Source organism: Semicossyphus pulcher, unplaced genomic scaffold, assembly GCF_022749685.1.
Source record: "Semicossyphus pulcher isolate SPU_LCO1_2020_fin unplaced genomic scaffold, fSemPul1.0.p SCAF_8, whole genome shotgun sequence".
NCBI classification, from domain to species: domain Eukaryota; kingdom Metazoa; phylum Chordata; class Actinopteri; order Labriformes; family Labridae; genus Semicossyphus; species Semicossyphus pulcher.
Genome location: NW_027211759.1, coordinates 24,602,816 through 24,618,420, shown reverse-complemented (window position 1 = coordinate 24,618,420; position 15,605 = coordinate 24,602,816). Strand labels below are relative to the sequence as shown.

Genomic DNA, 15,605 nt, shown 5'->3' with positions numbered 1-15,605 from the left:
GAACGCCATGAGAAGGCGCAAAATGTATTCCAGGGGGTTTAAATAGCGACACCGCCTATATTACAGTCGTAGGTGGAATCAGAGGTCCAAATAGCTTTGCTTTAAAATACCCGGACAGCAGGCTGATAGGCACTGCATTTTCGATTCTATCTTGATCGACCTGCTGGGGAGGATGCCGTTTTTTGCCAGGTATGACAAGGTAAGCCGCTGTTGAAGAGAAGGTCACGCCGAGCTACATTCAGATTTGTGGCCATTTACATTTTCATTCATAGCAGAGATAGGTGAAATGAAATATGAATAGCACACAATATTTAAGCTGAATTATTGCAGATTTTGTTTTAATTCGGCATACATCTGTTCTTTCATGCAGTCATAATTAATCAATTAAAACCCAACTTTGATAGATGTGATGTTCCAAGATACCACCCATCTTGGTGAAACTGTGGGAAGAAGATAGCTGGAATAAGCGGATTACCAAAACAAAAGGATGATTGCCAATTAAATTCATGACATTGTGTTGTATAGCACGTGCGCCGAATTTACCCTAATGGAACTAAATTTAAAAGGAAAATATGAAATTATGTCTCGTGATATGTTTACCTCTTTAGATAAGCGTGACAACGAAAAACCGATAATTTACTAAACCAATTTGGTTGGGATTCCTCTCAATGTGAAAGGGCACGAAATAACCAACAATTTCTGGGTTTATGAAGATGCAGCTTGCATGTAAATTATCTCCTGCTTTGCTTTTGGTCCTAGACAGCACGGGTCACCATTTCAGGTATGATAATGGTTACAAATCATATGCAATATGAATAATTTCAGGAATTATTAAAGCTTTAAAAGCAAAAGTTACTGGAAACAGATGGGAAGAAGGAAAATATCTATTAAGATGACTTTTATTTTCTCTCAGGTTAAATGATTATTGTCCCAATATATCATCTTTTTAACATGGCAAGATAAAGAATATGTGTTTCAAGTAAGCCTATTTCTGTTTTTGCTTCAGTGAAGTTAACCATCACTCAACGTCCCCTGTGAGGACCCAGACTCAGAGATGGCTGTGATGAGGAAGAGGTTCTCCTCTGTCTGTTCCCCTCCCTCAGCTGAAGAAAACAGTGCGAGCCTCTATGACAGTGTTCCTGTTTCTGCCACTGATCCACCCAGTGAACAAGAACATCCGTCTATATCTCTGCTCTGGTAAACTCTCTCTGCAGCCTCCATCACTTGACTAGCAGATACAAGACTTAAATAGAGGAGGAATTGTTCAGATCTCTGCATTAAAAGTTGTGCCTGCAACTATAAGTCAATAAGTTGATAAGTCAATCAAAAGGGAATGAATCCCCAACTATTCTTATATTTGATTCATCGTTTCAGAAGTCAAACATTTGTTGATGCCAAATAAATGTAAGGATTTGCTGCCTGTTATTGTGATTTCTAATCGTAAATGAAGAATTTACAACAAAATTAGCTATTTTAAAGTTTCATTTTGGGCTCGGGGAAATTGTGATGCACATTATTCAATTTTATTCACATTTTTATACACTCAATGAAGAATCAATTAATCAAGAAATATTCTCAGAGTTAATCTAATAAGGGAAAAAAAATGTTACAGCCCTTATTAAAGTAAAAACATCACTTTGACATATGTTATGAAGTAACTATTCAAATCAATGTAAAGTGAAATGTAGTGCAGTAAAAGTAAAAAGTGGCATTAAATGGGAATAGTTGTCCTGCATGCTCACTCATCTGGATCCTACTTTAGATATGGCTTCTGTCTGTTTTGGCTGGTTTTGACTCTGTTTCCTGATGATAAAAAATGCTGTAAGACACCAGGACTAACTGAAGATGTGTTACAGAGTAAAAGCCCTGAATGCTGCAGCCGTGGTTACATTCTGTGCAGATTGCTTTTACCCTTATATTCTCCAGGGATCTCCATCTAATGTGCACACACCCCTATTTTCCTGAGCTGAAAACATCCATTTACAGGCAAACGTCTGATCAGCAATGATTAGAAAATACAGCGGCATATGCAGGGTGGCATTACTCAGATGCTTGTGAAAAATAAGCCTCACCATTGATGATGTCTAAAATGCATTTCTTTGTCCAGTTGTCATCGTGTCCAAGACTCTTTGCTGAGCTCAAACAGCAGCTTCACTAAATACAGAGGCATCCTCAACTGGATCATTATTCTGCTGGTCGGTTTCTCACCCTCTTACATTTAATCTTACAGATAAATATTTATCTTATTCATTGGTTCTTAAGACTTATGACACATTAACTGACTGTTGTTTTATTCTGATATTCAGGTACTGACTCATGCTCATTTGTTCCTGGAGAATTTCATACAGTGAGTATAAATATGCACACAAATGCCATAGTTTATTTTAGCCATATTTATCATCAAAAACCCTTATCTGCTGTACATTTTCTACTTACAGTGCTTTGAATTATGACACATTTTCACATTATTTTCTAACAAATGTGAATGTGTGCACATTGGGAATATTGTAGTTGAGCAGCACAACTCTAGCACTGACAAAGGACCCTCTAATGAACGGTGACCCCTGTGACCTTCCCTCTAGCACCAGGTTAAAAAGTTTGTTCAACTCTTTGTTTCATGACCCTGTTCTACAAAATGTATGACATTTCAATCAGCCTCAACTGTAGCTACATGTTCTTTAGTACAAAGCCACAAATGTTCACAAGCTAACATACTATGATGGTGGTCATGGACGAACATGATCAGCATGTTATGTCATTTAGCTAACTCAGAAGCTTGCTGATGTTAGCATTAAGCATTTTTCCTGAGCTTACAGGAGTCAGGAGATTGAGCTGCATAATTTGAGTTTTACTGGAGTGAAACTGAACACTATGAGATTCTGTCAAAAGCTCGGGAAAAAAGGGATCTATGTTGTCAACCTTTTTTGGGGATCAAACCATATAATTGAGAATTGTCCATATATATATAATTGTTAACACCTTTATCCTGTGTTTTCCTCCTCTGAACAGACATGGCTTTTTGATAGATGTGAAGAAGGTCTTGGAGCATCTCATTGAGGACAACTGCAACTGGCCGTCTGTCAACCTCATACTGGGTAAGAAGCTCGATCAGATACATCTACAGGAAAAATACCAACAGCCATATGATTTTAAGTTTTATGAACTGGGCGGTGTTGGAATACTGATGTGTTGTTCATCACCTAGCACTGGTGGTTCCACCAGAGAGGCTGAACAGAGCTAATGCACCAGACTCGCTCTCTAACTCACTTGTGTTTGAAGTAGCTTACTGTTTTTCCTGGTCCCTGCAAGTGGTCACTATGGAGGAATTCATAAATTCACTTGCTGCTCATCACCATAGTAATTGCAAAAGAGAATGAAACATAGACCCTTGACACTGTAACTTAAATGCACTTTATAAGCTTTTCCAAAACTCCTTCTGGAGCCACAGAATGCTTCACACAACTTTAACACTCCTTTGCTGTGGCTTTGGGGCTGGTATTGGGTTGTAAACACGTCACACTTGTTGTTTTTTGTCCCTTTTTTCTAGCAGCCAACGTGTTTGCCATTACAGCTTTGCTCCTCGAGAGGTCTCAGGAAAATGTAAGATGTGCTCTCTTTAATTTTAATCAAAGCTGTTCAGATTTAGAAAAAGAAACATCTGAAGACATGTCAGTTGTAAAAATATCCTATCAAGCAATTTGTCAACTGTAAATAAATGTAATTGAAACACTTGTATTCCATTTATTTCTTTCAGGGTCTTCTGCTCCTCAGCAGCACTCATCGTTTACATCTCACTAATCTGGGGCTGCTCCTGCTGTTTCCTGCTGCAGTCATTGTACATGAGCCAACAATATCAACAGGTGCAGATTACTGTACATGAATATGACAAATGGCAACTTAAATATTATCAATCAATCAATCAATCAATCAAATTTTATTTGTATAGCGCCAAATCACAACTAGAGTTATCTCGAGACACTTTACAAAAAGAGCAGGTCTAGACCGACTCTTTGTTATGTTATTTAAAGAGAGGCCCAACATGAATCACCATGAGTAGCACTTAGCAATATTTCGGCACATTGGCAGAAAAACTTCCTTTTAACAGGCAGAAACCTCGAGCAGAACCAGACTCATGTTGAACAGCCATCTGCCTCGACTGGATGGGCCGAAAATGGGATAGAAGGAGATGCAGGATAGAGACAGGCAAAGAGAGCAACAACAACATATGTTCTTGTTACATGAACAACAACAAATACATACTTATGGTTACAAAGCCAATAACATTATAACATAATTATCAACAGCTTATAGATATCAGTGCAACAGTTCAGCATTTTTTGTACTGTAGCTATGTGACTATTGCCTGTCAGAACAAAGTTGTGTGTCAGACCAGTGTCTGTCAGTAAATCGTGTTCAATGATGGACTGAGGAGTTAAAAAGATCCTTACCCAGCCAACAGGTGCGTTTGTTTTAAAAGCCTTTTCATTAATGGAGTTGAGTTTAAAGCCCGAAATTCTATGATAATGTTAAATGTTCTATGATAAAGCTCATTGTGCTCTAAATCCTGCTGTATCATTGCTGTGAGGTTTCTGTTTTGTTTTTGTTTTTTTGTTTTTTTTGTCCACTAGGTGGAGCCTTCTTCTCTCTCTGGGTCTACACTGCTCTGGGGATGAAGCTTTATTCATACCAGGAAACTAATCGCTGGTATCGACAGGCTCATTTCACCGATGCAGGTATTTTTACACTGAAAATGTCATTTCAGAACAAAAGCATAAACTAATATAACAACATCTACTGCTTTATGTCTTCTCAGGGACTGACAGGAATGTTTCTGTTGCACAAAAAGCCCACAATGAACATCTTACTTTTAAAGGTGAAACTGCTCGTTGCTCATACCATCATTATTGATTCGTTCATATTAACTGATGATGATGCATTTTGTCTTCAATACCCCAGATCTGTATTACTTCCTCCTGGCCCCCACTCTGTGCTACCAGAAGGACTTCCCATGTACTCCTAAAGTCCGCATCAATAAGCTGCTGCACAGGCTGCTGGAGATGGTGAGCTGAACAGTGGAATTGTTATTAGTGAGTGCACTTTAAAGCAGAGGAAACGCACAATGTTTGCTTGGAGAAGCTCCAGCAAGGCGACACACATAACTTATCCATACTTAATCCCATTTCCCGCAATTATGATAAGTACATCAGTCATAAATAGTTATCCCTTGGCCAAAGAAGCAATTGGGAGATTTAAAATGCATAAATAATAACAAATCAAAGAAAGAAAGTGGGGGAAAAAAATGTGCACCCGGGTTGAAAATAGTCTCACAGCAGCTATTTGGCTACGGACTGCAGGTCTTATTGATGTTATTGGCGCTTGTTCATTTCAACATTTTCTGCTTTCAGGTGATCGTCATCCAGATCATGGTTGGAATTGTGCAGCAGGTACAGCAACTGGGTAACATACTGTACAAATCTAAGCACGGTATCATTCTGAGCTGGTGAATATGGAAACACTTTACCCGCTAAACATCAGTATGTTTACATTGTCAGCAAGCTGAGCAAATTAAGCTCAAAACACCACTGTACATGGCCGCTAGCATGGCTGCTCTATGAATGTGTTAACTTGTGTCTTTTTGACTCTCAGTGGATTGAGCCTATCTTCCAGAGATCAGAAAACTCCTTCTCTGTGAGTGGAACATCATCCCTCTAAATTGTGAACATTAGAAAAAAGACAGTTTCCTCCTGTGTTGATTTAACTTTTTTTCAAATCCTCACAGAGTATGGACATCACCATGAAAGTGGAGCACCTAGTGGGACTGGCAGTGAGTAATATTTGAACGATATTTCAACATTTTATTCCGTTGACTTTAGATATGTAATTTGGATTTCCCAGAACTATAAAGCTCTGAGCCAATGTAAGATGTCAGCGTACAATCATGCAAGCAGATGTAATCTCTGTGGATAAAGTGCTCCCAGATGGTTGTGATGATGACAGGGATAAAGAGGGGGAGAAAGTTTGGGCATGATAATAAGATAAACGCTTGTACACTGTTGTAAATTATACAAGTTATGGACATAGATTGCTTTTGCTAACATGTTATTTTTCCAGGCACCGACCCATTTCCTCTGGCTCCTCTTCTTCTTCTTGAGTCACTCCTACCTGAACTTCTGTGCAGAGCTGCTGTGCTTTGGTGATCGTCATTTTTATGGAGACTGGTGGTGAGTTCAACATAGTCATTTCTGCACATTGTGTTGTTGAACATACAGCACGGGCTCATTCAGTTTATGATTTCATTTGCAGGAACGCTACAACTCTGATCACCTTCTGGAAGAACTGGAGTATTCCCTTTCAGAAATGGTGTCACAGGTATTTCACTCTGACTGAGCAAAGACAGACCTCAGGTTTCACTTAGACTTCAGGTTTACCGTATAATTTCCCACTAATTTTTTTATTCTTCTCTTATATGTGTTTGCTCCGTGCCATCACTTGTATGAAGACATGTATACACACGGCTGGTGGAAAAGAATTCGTCCCCCTCGCGAGCAGAGTTATTGGTCTTCCTGATGTCTGCAGCTCTTTTTGAGGTACAGGCCGAGGCTGCATGAAGCTAATTTTACAAATTACTATTTCAGAGAACAGAGACATTTCTAAAATGAATTGTGAATGTAGACTGAACAATAATCCACAGAAAACCTAGAGAGGCAAGAAAGAAAAAAAATTTAAAAAGTTTTTCCAGCATAATCTTTTCACAGGTAGGAAAATGTTGCCAGGTGTAAAAAAAAGTTTTTCTTGGATCATTTTTCAAGTTTCCTTTTTTATCTGTGAATAAATTATTTACTCGCTTGAAAAAAAGATCCACATTGTATTTTTTTTGAACAGGTATTAAAAAAAAACCTCTTTGCTTTGCCAGGTGCAGTAAAAAAAGAGAATTCTTGGATTGTTACCTTGAAAGTTCCTTTTCTTTAATCTTTGAACTCAGGTGCAAAACAAAACGTTTTAGCTCTTGAAATAAAAAAGTCTGCCAAGATCCTCGTTCAAAATTTTTCACCTGCTGAAATGAAAGACAAGATGAAAAAAGTAACTTGAAGCGAGGCAAAACTCATTTGTTCTCAAGTCACAAACACAGGAGAGGAAACAACTTAGATCAGACTTAGAAAACTGATGCCACTCGGGCTTCCATACAAATCCTCCATATTGTCATGAAGACAAAAAAACAATAACAAAAGAAGAATTAAATTTTGAGGTTTGAATGCAGATCATATGTAGCATGTAAGACGTGTTCTCCATTGGAGATTACAGGACCTAAAAAAAGGCAATAATAACCTGCTGCAATGATTCTGTCCTCTCTTCTACACAGTGTATGATTGCTCTGCCTCTGCAGAGCTGTCGTCTGTGGGTCTTCCTCATGATGGTATTTGAGGTGAGAAAATCATGCTTGTTATTATAAAGCTGGACGGGGCTACAGGCTCTGATGGATTCTGCTCACTAGCTCGTCATGACCAACTTTAGAATAATTTTTACATTTGCATTTTGACCCCTGTGTGGGCTCTTGATTGTCTAAGCATTTAATCATTTATGAATCTAGTATTGGTTTTAGGGTGCTGTCTTCTCTGCACTGTTAACACACATTTACTTGTATAAGGTATATTTCCCCCGGGGCCCCCTGGGAAAGATGTAGAATAGATTCCTCTTGCATTAATTTTTGTATTGCATAATGTCACTTAATGTAAAATCTCTGTGGTGGCTCTGAAAGCTCAACAAACTGCAATTAAAGAAACACATGCAATGAACAAATACTAGAAAAAAATCAAGCTGCAAGCTACAAGCTGCAAACACAATACAGCACAGCACGACCTAATTCAGCAACACAATGAAATAATGCTGCATAACCAAATATCAGTTTGTTACAATGATTGTGCATTAAGCTGATCTATTTCCCATTTCTTTTATGTTAAGAACACACCATATGTAGCACTAGTCAGAGCTGAGCTTTCTGTTTCTTATGAGAAGTGGGAAATTATTTGCAAAGATGATCACAACATGATCACAGAAATGTTACTTATCAGACCCAAGGCCTGCACTTATCTGAACAGCACCAACCATGAAAGTAAGCAGTTAATGCATTTGGACTGAAATGAGGATTTGCAGTTGTAAAGGGTGGGAGAATACCCAGGTGTATTGTTTTTATGATATTGACCCAAACCTTTTCTCATACAGGGCGACTGTACTATAAGATGGGTAGGAGGAGAACCTGGGTTTAATAAAATCCTAATATGTGTATCTATTCTTCTTCTAGCTCCTTGTTGCTGTATTCCTCGGAAACTATTTTGAAGGAAACTATGGCAACGGCTTGGTGTGGCTGTGCCTGCTGCTGGGCCCTCCTCTGGCTGTGACCACGTACTTTCACGACCACTACATCAGTTCACCTCGTAATCAGTCATCTTCCTCAACACAAACATCAGAGCAACATTTTCCCGGTACAGCTTTCCTGCAGCCTCACTGATCAGCGGGAACTGTCAGAAAGAAAATCCTACTGTACTGTATATATGGCTGTGATCCAAAGCTCAGTGAAGGCTGATATAATCCAGTTATAATCCACAGCCTCTACATAGTTCAGCAATATTTACTGTATATGTTGTGTTGACTCATTAATGGACTTCTGTTCTGGAACTTTCAAATAATGCTACTATGCTTCCACACAAATGCAATAAACTTCTGTATTTTTAGTATGCATTCGTTCATCTGACGCTTGTTGAATGTGACTGTAAATGCCCTGCAACATTACAAGACTGCAGTAATCTCAGCCGCTGATCATTCCTGTTATAATGATGTGAGTCAGCAGCACAGAAGATAAGGTTTCTACTTACACACAGCTCTGTCAACATGTGGTTAAGGGGCCCTAGTTCATCTAAGTTTACCGTAAATTTCATGGACACAGTCCCATCAGGAAATAACAGAATGATTGTACCTCATGGCAAAAATGAGTCCAAGTGTGGAATGATTTAAAGCTGGTCTACCAGCCAAGTCAACTTTTTATATGCCTTAATGATGGTTAGAAACGCTCGCGCTTGTTCTCATATTTCCTCTTTTTTTATTTTATGGCATATAAAGATTTATACAGGCCTACCACTGAAAGATGTGTGCTGTTCATTGTTTAAAAAAAGCTGACCTTTGTTAATTTTACAACTTAAATAAACTCAGTTACAGTAACAATGGTAATAGTGATGATGGCTAAACAAAAAGAAGCAAGAAACAGAAGGTTGTTTGTCTGGTCTTGGCTGAATTAACCCCTCCATGGTGGGGGATCTCAGACTTAATCTCTCATGGCAAAAAAAGGCCGCCCTTCAGCCCTTCAATGGATTTCATTTTTATCAATCGTTAAGATACCCTGTAAACTAATAAAAACATGAGCAGAGTTTTAAAATAAAGATACAGGGTTGTAAAATAGCCTTGTAAGCATCGGAGCACTTTAGTTTGTTAATGTCACTGCATTTATTCAAGTCATGCAACTTCAGGTCCACTGATAATTGTCCTTGATCAAATATACCCCTCCTGCAGTGGTTCTCCAGCCCCACAGACTCTGCTCAAGGCTATGTACAATATACATTTAGCTGGTTGCTTTAACGCACTCATCAAGTTCAGTCCTTACACATGACAGCGTAATCAGAATCTGCACATGGCCCTTTAAACCAACTACTGCACATATGCTGCAGTAGAAATCATACATTATACATAGTACATTCAAATGGAATTAAATTAAATTGAAATAGGGCTGAGCCATGAACTGAGGCCTACATAACACACACTAATGGTGCCGCCAGAGATGCATAATCATTTGCACAGATACAGAACGTCTGCTTTTCCTGGAGAGGGATAATAAAGGATCTGGCCTTTGAGTGCACAAGTAGCTTGCTCAGTTTGATGTGCAGTTTTATTGGGATGTCTGTGTGATGTGATAGCATGACTCACTGAAATTTGCTCAGGGACACCACATATGTGGCATTTTCAGTGGTCAGTTGTGGTTGCCTCTGTAGTTGTGTGGTGCAGCTTTCAGGAGTGAATATGTGTCATTATTTGGACATGGACACAGCAGAAACTGGTCTGAGCTCAAGGTTACCAGCTAAGTTTAAAATGACTAAAAGTAATTTCTCCTTTCACTTGTTGTGAATATGACAGTGATTTCTCTCAGATGATTGTGGTGTCGGTTATTGTGATGAAAAAAGGTGCATTGTGCATCGGTGTATTTTCTTAATTGACAATAATTTGGACGTTAAAAATAAATTACAGCTGGATTGAAAGGCTGTTTCACTGTGTGATTGTAAGTTTTAAAACTGACCAAAGATCACCTAGCACTGCTGTGATTGGTTCGAGTGTTGCACCTGTAATCACGCCAAGCAGTGATGTCACAGTGCACTGACACACCCTGGAAGCCTACATGTTTACACAGCTGGTTTAGTTGTTATATGATGTCGTAGGGAGCAAAGGTATGTTATCAGAGGGACCTACTGTTCCTCATAGTTGGCAGAGGAAACCGTTATCCTGTATTGGCAAGTTAGGCGTTGACGTCTAGAGGCTGTTGTAATTATGAAAAAGGCCAAGCATAAAATAAAGTCAGGTTGTATAAAAAGTCTGCCTGACACACAGGACATTCACCCAGGAGACAAGTGTTAGAGTCCATAGAGTTAGCGACGCCCAAAGTCAGAGTTGATTTATTTTAACTGACAAAACTTACCTCTGTAACGTTGCTTTACGTCCATTTCTATCTTTTTCCTAGACCTAGCAGAATACTTTCGGTGCCTAAACCAAACTGCAACAATTTTACAATGTAAACATGTCATTATGATGGTTACTATGAAACTCTCGTTATGTCCCATCTTTGATGATAAAAATAAATCATTATCAACCTTCTGGCTTACTGGTTGGGGCAGTTGGCCCCATCTGAAGGATTCTGTAGGTAGTGATAGGCAAAGGACACAGTGATGATGTCGTTAAAAAATAGTGACAGGAGTGAAGTTGCTTTGGTGGAGACTTGAATTTAGGGAGGAGGAGCCTTGGCACTGAAATGGCTGTTAAACGGCACATGTTCTAAAATAGTCTTTGTATTACTTTTCCATTTACTAAAACAACCAAGCACATGCGCCTTATTGTAAGATCAAAACTGTATCAAGATACATGTATATTCAGCTCTGGCAAACAGGAGTTAGAAGGAGCTTTAATCAACTTTACTTTTCTTCCATTCCCTCTTCCTATAACTCCTGACATGCACAAATAGATAAACCTACATGTACTATATGTACAAAAGTTTTGACTATGGGTAGCTTTGCGCTGAGGTTGTTGTTTCATATAGCAAAGGGGATTTGAAACAACACAGCTAGGCAAGGTCTGAAATAGGCGACCAATGGCAGTTTTATACACACAGTCTACATCCTGTGAGTCAGACTATACTCACATCCAGACAAATACCAGTCTGCACCAGACTGATAAGTTTGAAATGCAAGAGCACTTAGAAAATCACTAAGAAGCAGCGTAGCATCGCCCACGGTTTCCCCCTCTTTGATAGTGATATTAACAAGTCCATGAGGAAAATGTGTTGCAATGAATCATAATCACCAACAGAAGGAGTATTATTGTTGGTTCCTGGCAGCAAAGGTTTTTCAGCACCTCACACCAGAGACATATTTTCCGGAGGGTCCCATTAAATAATTATGAGTGGCAGTGTTGAGCAGGAGGATTGATCACTTTGACAACATAAAGTGGATTGCTGCAAAGCTTTGACCCCAGAAAATCTTTTTTTACGTTTGCCAAAATGACAAAGATACACTGAAATGATTTAGTAGTGCTTACAATAAGAGGTTAACTGAGAGAGTGGAACAAAAACTGTAATGCAGTGTGATGTATTAAAGCTCCATGCAGAGCACACACTGGGTGCAGGCCTTGAGTCAGCATAGAGATGGACAGCGATTCCATGCATGTAAGTGTCTTCTTCTGTGCATATGCTGTAATGGTTAGATTGTTAATATTCATCATTATCTGAGTCAGTCAGGAAGTGGAGAGTGGACAAAAAGAAGATTTCACCTGGTAATGTCAGTAGATGAAAAGTGAATGCAATTTCTTCCGAGGGGATATAAATGTGTTTACAAAATGTTATGGTAATCAATGCAATAGCAGCCATGCCATTACAGTCAAAACCACAAATGTTAACTTTAAGTCGGTGCCAGTATTAAAAGTCAGGAGTTCCCAAAGTCATTAGGATGCATCATCTCAGAAGCTTAGTGAATTTCCTGTAGATCTAAAAAGGAAATATAACTGTCTAATGTTAAGAATATACTTTGCCAGGAAGTCTAGTCTATTTTAATGGTTGTTTTGTCCTCATTTTTAATCAACACATTTTGCAGCATCAACAATGTACCTTTTAATATATTTTTTAAAATTATTTTTTAGATTTATGTTTGACTTTCCTGTTTTGATACCTATTTCCTGTTTATGAGCCATATCTTGCTTAAATGTTTGCTTGATAAAACTGCACCACTGTCCGCAGTAAATTCTCTTTTATCAGCATGTTAAGTGAGATGTAACTTTACTTTGAAATAAATAAGTGATGATGTTTACATTTATTTATGACCCACAATCCTTTGTGCAATGAAAAGACATGCCCTATGTCACGTGATATTGTCACTGAGGCGGAAATGAAAGTTCACTAGCGACAGCAGCAGAGCACAGCTGAAAAAGGTACGGGAAAGATTACATTAAAACATAATTTCATTTTTATTCAATTCATATATCGTGTTTTGAGATGAGCCACGTAACTAACAATGTAGCTCTACTTGTTGTCAGGTGATAGGAACCGTCTTTATCGACATGTCCTTTTGTAAATTCTCCCTACGAAGCTTTGCTTGCTAACAGTTAGCCTCTTTAGGTCAATTCGCCAGAATTAGCTACATCGGACCGGACATGTTGTGGATTCCCCTTAAAAACAAATGCGGAAAAACGGCAGAAGTGGTGGGAAAACATGAAGGCTATTGTTCGACGATTTTCATTGAGTAAAATTTCGGCTCATAATTGCGTATATGGATTATCCTGTGTGCGTCGTCTTTGTTATTATATGTTGAGTTTGAGGTTGAGTTTTATTTTGGAAATAAAAATGACCGGAAGTCAATGTTTTCTTTGCGTCACTTGACAGTGATGCATAGAAATGTCTTGATCATCTTCCGTGTTTGTCTTTTGTGCGTAGTAGCCAAGGGTATTTAAATACGAGGACAATAAAATATGTTCAGCTGGGAAGGTTCAGTCTTTATTAGTTTAAATGAAGTTTAGCCAGTATCCACTGACTAACGGATTTAGCTTAGGCTGCGTAGCCGGTCAGACTGTTTAACAAGGTTGACGGAAGATGCTGTGAGCTATTGTTTTGATTGCTTTGATGTGCTTTTCTGCTGTCCGGAGCCAGATGTCAGGTGGTCATTTGATTTTTTTTCTGTGTGTGTGCTAGAAATACTTCGCTTTAATATAGTCAGGTCACATCTGGCTGTGCATCACCGAGTTTGGTCTCGTCTCAGGCTGAGATCCCAGCAGCAGTCACCTTGGTGCTGCTGCAAGTAACGTTACACTGATGACGGATGAGCATCCACTCCATACAGTAGTTTGAGGTTTAGGGTATATTCTGATATCCAAAGTAAAGAACTAAAGCTCAGTGTAGTGTGCACTGCCCTTGCAAATGCATTTCCCTGCATTCAACCCAGTCACACTGCATCTCTGACTTTGCTCAAGGTGATGTTGGATGGGTCAGCTGAAAGTCTTGGCACTCAGTTCTTCTAATGGTAGCAACATATCTCTGCAATCGCTGCCTTCACTGATGATTGCTTTTTCCAGGCTGCATAATATAACTGTGATATGTCATTTTATGTAAAGGTTGCTCTAAAGTTGCAATGAAATGGCATTATGCTGTAACATTGTGTTTATGTGTATGTGGTTGTGTTTCAGAGCTGTGAGGTCATGGCAGCTGCCAGCGTGAACAGACCTGGCAGTGCCCAGACCACTGAAAAGTCTCAGCTGATCTTGAAAGGTAATTATCTGTTTTTGTCGTCTAACTTACTCAGACATACTGATGCAAAAAAGGGCATGTGACGTCCTTCCAAAATGGAAAAAATAGGAGAAGTCTTAGACACTGCAAACACGAAGATGTCACCTTTTTTGTATATCCCATACCTTCAAAAAATGATACCTTATCTTTTTTTTAAGAGAAAACTTTACAGGCATTTACAGGACAGGTGCAGAATGTAGTACTTTTTTCCTCAGGGGCTGCACAAAATTTACACAAAGTTCCTCAAAGTTGTTTTAACCAATACCAGCCTAAACAAGTCCTCATTTGATATGCTGTAATAATTTTGTCGTGCTGTTGCTTTTCGTTTTCACAAATGTCAGACAAACTTTATAGTGGACAGTTGATTTTGCAAGGTGGGACCCTAAAAAATGGAACTGCACTGCACTTCCAGATAACTCAGCAGCCTTTTTGGGACACTTCTTTAATAGTGGTAGCCCATGCCGCCATGTTGACATTCAAGCTGTGTCTAAAGAGAAATCTCACTATGATTTACCTAAGCTTAGGGAAGTGATGAACGTTCCATACCATAATAATCCTAATAAAAGTAGAAGTCATTTGGTGCAGGGACACACATGTGATCCAAACAAGAATTAAGAGACTCTCTGTGATTTTTTTTTTAAAGGTTGTCTCAAAGACGTGAACAGTGAATATCAAATAGTTTAAAAAGACAAAGGATCAATTTGTTTTGTAAGATTTGGGTCTTCATCACGTCCTCACAGTTACCTTCAACTCGAAAGAGAACTACTGTTCTCCTTAGTGCATGTAGGAGTTACTCGACGCTCTCAGCAGATAAGTACAATGTTATATTTCTAACTTAAAGAGGTGTTAGGATTCTCCAAATTTAAAATGCAATTAGACTTTCCATTTCATTTTGTAGTTAGCAATGCAAATGGATTCTTCTTTTTAAAAAAATCTGCCAGGGCACATTTACACCAATGAGTTCATAAAGATCAACAGATCATTGTATTTATGCCTTGACAACTGTCATTTAGTTTTTCAAAAGGTGAAAAATATATATTTTTCAATGTACCAGACAAAGCTATATGGTCAAATACACTTTTTGTTTTAAAATGTAGGCTTTTGTTTCACCAAAAACTGTTAAACACACAAAACAGACATCTTGAGTTTTCCTCAACCACTAAAAGGCCATCAGATTAAGAAACACATTTTTTGTCTACATCATGTTGGCTGGTTGCATAACTTATGTAAAAGGAAAAAAATGTACCTCAAAATAACTTGTGTCTGTTGTTTCTCCGACATCTTTGACTCCGGGCTGAAGCCAAGGTGTCTACAAAATTGAAGCTGTAGGCTACTGGTGATCTATGCTGTGTCTTAAGAAACTGCTCTGCCGTCTTTGAAGTGTTGTTTATTTTCTTCTGACATGTGTGAGTTCTTGTTATGATGATAGAAATCAAAACTTTTGGATTTCAGAAAAAATCTCACCCAAAATAAAAATGAGGACAAATCTACGTCAGAGAAAACATTGTAATAAACCAAAATACCT

The 15,605-nt window shown here is 38.6% G+C and overlaps 2 protein-coding genes across 4 annotated transcripts in view; both read left to right on the top strand.

The window, feature by feature from the left end:
• Window positions 1-172: 172 nt before the first annotated feature.
• Window positions 173-8,740, top strand: LOC138613422 (diacylglycerol O-acyltransferase 1-like). The gene is made up of 18 exons (XM_069687091.1): window positions 173-199; window positions 1,007-1,197; window positions 2,108-2,195; window positions 2,307-2,347; window positions 3,010-3,095; window positions 3,548-3,600; window positions 3,755-3,860; window positions 4,629-4,733; window positions 4,814-4,873; window positions 4,957-5,060; window positions 5,406-5,444; window positions 5,647-5,688; window positions 5,780-5,824; window positions 6,112-6,221; window positions 6,304-6,369; window positions 6,500-6,587; window positions 7,361-7,423; window positions 8,300-8,740. The coding sequence occupies exons 2-18, from the start codon at window positions 1,055-1,057 to the stop codon at window positions 8,504-8,506; spliced, it is 1,446 nt and encodes a 481-aa protein (XP_069543192.1). The 5' UTR covers window positions 173-199; window positions 1,007-1,054; the 3' UTR covers window positions 8,507-8,740.
• A 3,944-nt stretch (window positions 8,741-12,684) lies between these two features.
• Window positions 12,685-15,605, top strand: part of wwp2 (WW domain containing E3 ubiquitin protein ligase 2) — a 59,968-nt gene continuing 57,047 nt past the window's right edge. For all 3 annotated transcript variants that reach the window (XM_069685908.1, XM_069685907.1, XM_069685906.1), the window contains exons 1-2: window positions 12,685-12,732; window positions 13,981-14,062. In XM_069685908.1, the coding sequence (XP_069542009.1) occupies window positions 13,993-14,062 (70 nt within the window). In that variant the 5' untranslated portion in view covers window positions 12,685-12,732; window positions 13,981-13,992. The remainder of the gene's footprint in view (window positions 12,733-13,980; window positions 14,063-15,605) is intronic.